At 34.7% G+C, this 8,297-nt stretch overlaps 1 protein-coding gene across 1 annotated transcript in view; it reads left to right on the top strand.

Annotated features, from left to right (window-relative positions):
- Positions 1–3,428: 3,428 nt before the first annotated feature.
- The window catches only part of LOC104995180 (transmembrane protease serine 11G-like), a 20,342-nt gene continuing 15,473 nt past the window's right edge, over positions 3,429–8,297 (top strand). The window contains exons 1-4 of the mRNA XM_010848908.1: positions 3,429–3,507; positions 4,140–4,258; positions 5,544–5,611; positions 6,236–6,396. Coding sequence (XP_010847210.1) covers positions 3,429–3,507; positions 4,140–4,258; positions 5,544–5,611; positions 6,236–6,396 — 427 coding nt within the window. The remainder of the gene's footprint in view (positions 3,508–4,139; positions 4,259–5,543; positions 5,612–6,235; positions 6,397–8,297) is intronic.

Genomic DNA, 8,297 nt, shown 5'->3' with positions numbered 1-8,297 from the left:
CTGCCATGTTTGAAGTGATTCATCTCTAGCAAAACTCTCTACTAAAAATAGTTTTTCTGTTGCAAGTAATTTAGGGTCGCTTCTAACTTATAACACAATATTTTCTTTAGTAAACAAATATCTACCAAGAACCTATGAGGTATAATCTCTACCAATATCAAACAACCACTGAAATTAGTCATTGAAATTAGTCAATGTTTAAGATAAAATTGGGTTAGAACTAAAATAAATCAGGAATAAAGCATTGTTTTATTTAAAACAAAAACATATATTGGTAAATATTTGAGGGCATGTCAGCATGGTTTCCTGGTAGCTCAGACAGTAAAGAATCTGCTTGCAATGAGGGAAACCCGGGTTTGATCCCTAGGTTGGGAAGATTCCCTGCAGAAGAGAATGGCAACCCACTCAAGTGTTCTTGCCTGGAGCATTCCATGAACAGAGGAGCCTGGTGGGCTACAGTCCACAGGGTCACAAAGAATCGGATGCAACTGATTCTTTCACTTTCTGCATGGTTAAGGAAACAAACAATTTTTAACTTACGATCCTTACATAAAATGGTAAGTAAGTCACAATGATTTTCTGGAGTTCAAAGAGTTCAACAAGAAACCCCATCATTTTGATGATGAGAATTTTGTTGCAAAACAATCTCCCTCTTCATGAATGGTTTTCTATATCTGATACAGAGGGGGAAAGAATGAGAAGTGGATCTAGCATTTTCAAGTTTTAAAAAAGTATTATTATTTTTCAGCCATTATTTCCTCCAAGGAGAAATTGTGAGTTCTCTGAAACTCCATTAGAAATGCTCTGCAAATCTGGTACAATGTGTTACACTATGCTCCTCCTTTAAAATACTATAAGTTCCTGGAGGGGAACATTGAAGATTCTTTTCTATGTTCCCCTGCATTTCATACATATGTAAATAAGTGCTAGTCACTCAGTCATGTCTGACTCTTTGCAACCCCATGGACTATAGACCTCCAGGCTCCTCTGTCCATGGGATTTCCCAGGCTAGAATACAGGAATGAGTAGCCATTTCCATACATAGTACTGCTCAATAAATATCCACCAAGCTAACTAATTGCTCCCTCTTAATTAACTTCACCTCCATTCTCATTTATGACCTCTTTTATGACTTTCTCAAGTATGTTCTTGAGACATTCTTGTCCTTATCTCATATCACCTTAATTTATACTATTCCCTCTGCCTGTGATACATCCATTCTTGCCAGCCTTCCTTCTCAGCTTTCAAGAAGCAGTTCACAAGACAACTTCTCTAAGGCAAAACCATGTGCCCACTCAGCTTCCATAGCATACGAGGCATAATTCCGTCATGACATTTATCACTTCTATTACAGTAGTTACTTAATATGTTTCTAGATCACACATTCTTTTAAGATGGGAACCTATATATTATTCAGTTTTGAGTCTTAAGCAGAAAGTGGCACACAGAAGGAACTCAGCAAATCTCAACTGAGTTCATGATTGCCCATGATCTTCTATTAATAAATGTGATGAATACATTCACCAGCACTTGCCTGGGCCCAAGCAGGATCCCAGCCCTTTTATAGACTTCAAATGTTTGCAGATGTAATACTCTTCCCAAAGAGTATTACTCTGGCCTTCAACCAAAGAGTAGAAGGCCAGAGTAACTTTAACTTTAGATCTTTCCAGAAACACAGAAGAACTCAGATTTGGTGCTACCTGAGATACATATAAGAGGTCAGGTTAATGGTTCTGAGTGGGGAAACTGCTTCTATCTTCTTGCCCAGATACAAAGATGCATTGTTGCTATTGTTTTTCAGTCACTAAGTCTTGTCCAACTCTTTACAAACTCATAGACTGCAGCCCACCAGCCTCCTCTGTCCTAAACTATCTCCCGGAGTTTGCACAAATTCATGACCTTGAGTCGGTGATGCTATCTAACCATCTTATCCTCTGCCACCCCCTTTTCCTGCCCTCAGTCTTTCCTAGCATCAGGGTCTTTTCCGGTAAGTCAGCTCTTCACATCAGGTGGTCAAAATTTTGGAGCTTCAGCTTCTGCACCAGTCCTTCCAGTGAATATTCAGGGTTGATTTCCTTTAGGATTGACTGGTTTGATCTCCTTGTAGTCCAAGGGACTCTCAAGAGACTTCCAGCACCACAGTTCAAAAGCATCAAGGATCCCTAATCCTTCTAGATCGCTGATGCCAAAAGGCACATCTCAGTTAATATCTTTAATTTTTTAGCTGGAGCCTATTTTCCACCATCTACCAACTCCAGGGAAGAAAATTCCTTATTCTTTTTTTCCATGTGTAATTTTTAACAGAACAAGAACTTGTACCTTTAACTTTGTAAAGGATATTCCTGTTCAGTTCTCCCATAGATTAGATCCTCCCAGACCATGCATGTTCATCACAACCCTGTCATTGTTCAGTTAGTCCTTAGACTCTGGGCCCTGACATTAGGATGGAGACAGGCTTTGCCACATTTTCCCCCTTCCACAAAATTTTCCCAAATATCAGTCATTTGCATTCCACTTTCATTCTTTCCATTATATTTTCAATATATTTCAATATATTACTGTCTTAGTATTTTTCTTTAAATCTATTATTTATTCAAAAAAATCTCTCCTTATCCTGTGCAACATCACCTATAAAAGTCACAAGTTTAAAATCTCATCATCTTATGAAATAGATGTTTATTATATAACACCAGTGGTTCTCACACCACATAATTCCTTGGTCCAAAATGCCAAGCTATCACTATTTATTGGTTTATCATATTAATGATATCATTTTGGTTCACATATTATTTTTTTCCTTATAGTTCCATTCTGTTTTCTTTTCTTCAACCTGTCCTATTTCAGATGCTCTTCGTATGCATTATAGATTACTTGTCTTATAAATAGGGATTATGAGTTTAAGAAGTGTGAAAGAGTCCCAGAATCCATGTTCTAGTGCCAATTCCTCCAATATCCAATTTGAGGATTTAGTGATCTCTCTGAGTCTGACTATTTATGCTAGAACGAGAGGAGTGTCCCAGAAGCCCTCACTCTTTGAGGCTCATATGATTTGAGGCACATAAACCAAATATAAAGTATTAGTTCATTTATAAAAACAAAAATATTTCAGAACATCTAGTATCATGAACCAGAAACAAAAGAAATAGTAGTCAACTATAGTACAATTCTGAATTTTTTAAATAGAAATGTAAAGTCAAATGCCAGTGAGACCTTTAATGGTACTTTTTCTAATTTTTTATAGAAAAAATATATTCAAATGTTAGTAAGTGCAGTAAAGGCTAACTATGAATTCCAGAAAAAAAAAATTCTATACCAAAGCTATGTGAAATTGAGATTCTAGTGTTTAAGTTCTATTTGTTTGTAACATACCACTCTTTCTCAAAAGGCCATCAATTCTTGGTAGAAGAACACATTCATTGAAACCATGGATGATTGTCCTTATTATTACAGCTGTTGTGTTGGTTCTAGCAGTAATCATCGGTCTCCCTGTTTATTTTTTGGTATTTGGTAAGAATCTGATTGCATTATTTTTAAAATTTAAAGATCTAGACAATTGGTTTTAAAATCTTAATATTTTAGAAACCCTTTTCTAATATTTTCAAATGTAATTTTCATTGCAATAATAGTTTATATAGATGTATATATACTTTGTATAATTAGATATTTATTTGCATAAATTTATCTACATTTGGGAAATATAAACATTTATGTGTAAAAATTACTTCTAGCATTTAAAATTTTGCTTGGTTCATATAATATTTTCTCTCAAACAGTGCAGTAGAGTCATAACATATGTTATTGTATGGTTTAATAATATTTAATGTACTGAGAGCAAAATATTATTTTAGTAGCAATTCTAACTTTGAGGTCAGCTTTTTTAATATAATACAGTCTACTATTATTATTTAATTAACAACTTAAATGTATAAGTTACCACTAACAGGTGGTAATTGTGTCAGGATACAACTGACAACCATGTGACTATGAGAAGGTATGATCTTAATAAAGAGTTAAAGGAAGTGTTAGCTACAGCTGTTGTGTTTAATTCCCAACAACTTGTCAGTTACAGGAGTTTTCTGCATATCATTCCTTCTGATAGTTACAGAACTCAAACGATCCATTTCTGTTTTCCTTTCCAGATCAGAAGGTTCATTATTACCAAACTTCCTTCCAGATCCCTAGTATTGAATATAATCTTGATTTTTCAGTGGAACATTCAAAAAATAGGACAGACCTGAAACAAAAAATCAGTAGTGAGGTAAGTCTGAGCTTTTCTGCTATCATTCCTACCTTGATAATATTATTATGAGGGAGTTTAAATTATAATAAGAGGCAATTTGAGAACATACCAAATTGCAGTTATGTTAGGGTTGCCAGAAAAACAAAGAATGCCCAGTTAGATTTTAATTTCAGATTCTCCTGAGTATATATTTCATGCTTATACTAAAAAAATAATTGTTTATCTGAAATTAAAGCTTAACTACATTTTTATTTGCTAATCCTGGCAATTCTAACTGTCTCAGGAAGATTGGAACAATACATTGGAGAAAGGATAATTGTACCATATGCTGAACAACATAAGCCCAAGAGATAAATGGGTAGCTCAAATACACACACACAAAAATATATTAGATTTATCTGGAGACATAACTTAGTTAGGTACAAACATTACCACATACTATATAGTAAGCTCTTACTGTGTGCATGACCTGATACATTTCCCATTAGGCAACTTATACTGAACATTTTAGTCCTGAAAATATGCCACAGAAACACACACACTAGCTCTTTCACTGAAGACTTCAGTTTATACACAGATTCTACAGAATATAGCACTGACCAAAAATGGCAGATCTTTGCCAGGTTTAGAAATACTTCTTTCGATCTTTCCCAACCAAAAGTAGAAGCTGATGAGATGAGTCGAAGGATGCAACTGAGCGGGATTGGTGTGCCTTTCCAAAAATACATCCTAAGCAAATACTTAGGCGGAAAGAAAAATTGGTGCAGAATATATACTATTTTGTTATATGATTCTAGGTAAAGATTTGATGCTTTTTTCTTGATAAGTAAATTAATTTTTAAAAAGTGTTCCCCAAAATACACATTTTCCTCCTCTTCCCCATTTACCACAGTTTCAAAACACAGCCTATAAATTTTTACCAAAGCCTAAAAAGTTTATTTTTAATCACACTCATGGGGATGATAATTATGTTTGAATGATAGTGGTTGTTAAGTCCATTCATAGCAAGTTTTCAATGAAATTCAGTCTCTGTACTGGCTGTTGAAATATGTGACTTCATACGACTCTTTATCATTCATCTTTGACCAGGTGATAATTTATTCAAATACCAACATTCAGTTACAGAGATGACCTTTATGATGAGATTATGCCCAAATGAGCTTTCTGGGCATAGCTGTAAACAAACTTAGAAATAAATGCTATTTGAATCACTGTACATTTTATACAAGCATTTTTGTAATATACTGAAATGTGCAAAATTCATATTTAACAAAGTTCTACACTTTTTTTTTTCTTTTCTCAGATAGATGAGATATTTCAAAGATCCAGTTTAAATCATCATTACATCAAGTCTCATGTTTTCAATGTTAGGTAATTATAGCTAATTACTTTGATGAAAAGGCAACTTTGTATTATTTAGTTTTTCTTAATTATTTGCTTTCTGGATATGATGTAAAAAATTAAAATATACTGAGAGTAAAAATAATTTAATATTATTACATTTAATTGTTATTTCTCATTTACAGAGTACATTTAGGGAGAGAGTGCTGTAACTTGGGTAGTGATGAAATATATTCTACTGGTTGTCCTTTTAAAGTTTTTTGTATTTCAGTTAAAGATTCTTACAATCATTAAAACCTCCTCTCAATTTTACTTACATTTTAAAAAATAAACAAATATAATGGATTTTTTAAATCAAGAATAAAATACAAGTCTGATTAATTTAACAAGTGCTTTTATTTGTCCAGAAAAAAAAAAAAGATTTTACCATTTTCAGATACTCTCCCCTCCCTAAATATGATCAAGTTTTACAAACCAGGAGTAATTCAGGTATTAACACCTATATGATACATAAAGGGAAAACATCCATGACAACGAAGAGTATAAAATATTTATGTTGTATTTTCTTGAATATATAACTATATTTATGTAATAAGTTATAGTAATTACTATGCTACATCCTCACTCATTTATTCTGATATTTTTGTTTTTCAGGCCAAGTAATAATGGTTTGAAAATAAACGTATTGCTCAAATTTCAGTTTACCTCTAACAATGCAGACACAATAAAAAGAGAAGCTGATAGCATTTTGCATCAGAAGTTGAAATTAAATGAAAGCTTCTTGAAGATAGATACTTCATTGCCCTATCTTAAAGGCAAGAAATACCATTTTTCTTTCTTTGTTACAGTTTATCATTTTAACAGTCTTCTCAGCTACAGAGAAATCTTTATTTAACCATAAAATTAAATCACTTTTATTTGTAAGTCTCTTATTTACTTGATAATAAACAAATCTCCACACAATCAACACTTCCTTTGGTTAGTATGGACACAATTGTAAAACAAGGATAACATGATAATCCAAATAGAGTAGTATGTCTTACTCTTTAAAAAATATTTTAGTGGAATTTTTTCGACTAATTAACCATTGTTGTTTTTGTTCAGTTGCTAAGTCTTGTCCAACTCTCTGTGACCCCATGAACTGCAGCATGCCAGTCTTCCTTGTCCTTCACTATCTTCCAGAGTTTATTCAAATCCGTATCCATTGAGTCTGTGATGCCATCCAACCATCTAACACTCTGCTGCCCACTTGTCCTCCTGCCCTTAATCTTTCCCAGCATCAAGGTCTTTTCCAATGAGGTGGCTCTTCACATCAGGTGGCCAAAACATTGGAGTTTCAGCTTTAGAACCAGTCCTCCCAGTGAATATTTACAATTGATTTCCTTTAGGATTGACTGGTTTGATCTCCTTACTGTCCAAGGGATCTCAAGAGTCTTCTTGAACACAATTCAAAAGGATCAATTCTTTGGCACTCAGCCTTCTTTATGTTCCAACTCTCACATCTGTATGTGACTACTGGAAGAACAGCTTTGACTATATGGACCTTTGTTGGCAAAGTGATGTCTCTGCTTTTTAATATGCTGTCTAGGTTTGCCATAGCTTTCCATCCAAGGAGCAAGTATCTTTTAATTTAGTGGCTGCAGTCACTATCCACAGTGATTTTGGAGCCCAAGAAAATACAATCAGTCACTGTTTCTACTTTCCCCCATCTATCTGCCATGAAGTGAAGGGACCTGATGCCATGATCTTAGTGTTTTGAATATTGAGTTTTAAACCAGCTTTTTCATGCTCCTCTTTCACCCTCATCAAGAGGCTCTTTAGTTCCTTTTCACTTTCTGCCACTAGAGTTGTATCATCTGCATATCTGAGGTTGTTAATATTTCTCTCAGCAATCTTGATTCCAGCTTGTGAGTCATCCAGCCTGGCATTTCACATACTCTGCATAGAAGTTAAACAATCAGGGTGACAATATATAGCCTTGACATATTCCTTTCCCAATTTTGAACCAGTCTGTTGTTCCATATCTGGTTCTAACTGTTGCTTCTTGTCCTGCATACAGGTTTCTCAGGAGACAGGTAAAATGGTCTGGTATTCTCATCTCTTGAAGAATTTACCAGTTTGTTTTATCCACATAGCCATAGGCTTTAATGTAATCAATGAAGCAGAAATAGTTATGCATGTGATAAAAATCTACTCTCTCCTACTAATATAGTAATACTTAGTGCTTGGGTCTTTTTGATGCAATACTCTCTCCAATCTGAATTCAAAATGTAAGAATGGTCTGCACACAGATATCACAGTATGTGAGGTATAGCATGATTTGGCTCCAGTGAAAAGAAGTCTGATATTTTTTCTTGTACTCCCATAACCTTTTCTAGGCATGTAGGATAGGACTGGCCTAGGGAATAAAAGGAAAAGAAAAATGACACACCCTGATAGTACCTGTCTCAGGCATAAAGACACCATCTCATTTACAACAGACATATTTCTAGGTGATGAATGTTTGGGGCCTGAGATTAAACAAACCTTATTATAATTTGAAGACTACTCTTCAGTTCAGTTCAGTTCAGTCGCTCAGTCGTGTCTGACTTTTTTCGACCCCATGAATTGCAGCACGCCAGGCCTCCCTGTCCATTACCAACTCCCGGAGTTCACCCAGACTCACGTCCATCGAGTCAGTGATGCCATCCAGCCATCTCATCCTCTGTTGTCCCCT

The sequence above is a fragment of the Bison bison genome, unplaced genomic scaffold (genome assembly GCF_000754665.1).
Source record: "Bison bison bison isolate TAMUID 2011002044 unplaced genomic scaffold, Bison_UMD1.0 scf7180017864279, whole genome shotgun sequence".
Classification (NCBI taxonomy): domain Eukaryota; kingdom Metazoa; phylum Chordata; class Mammalia; order Artiodactyla; family Bovidae; genus Bison; species Bison bison.
Note: the sequence above shows the minus strand (reverse complement) of the source record. Positions and strands in the feature narration are given on the sequence as shown.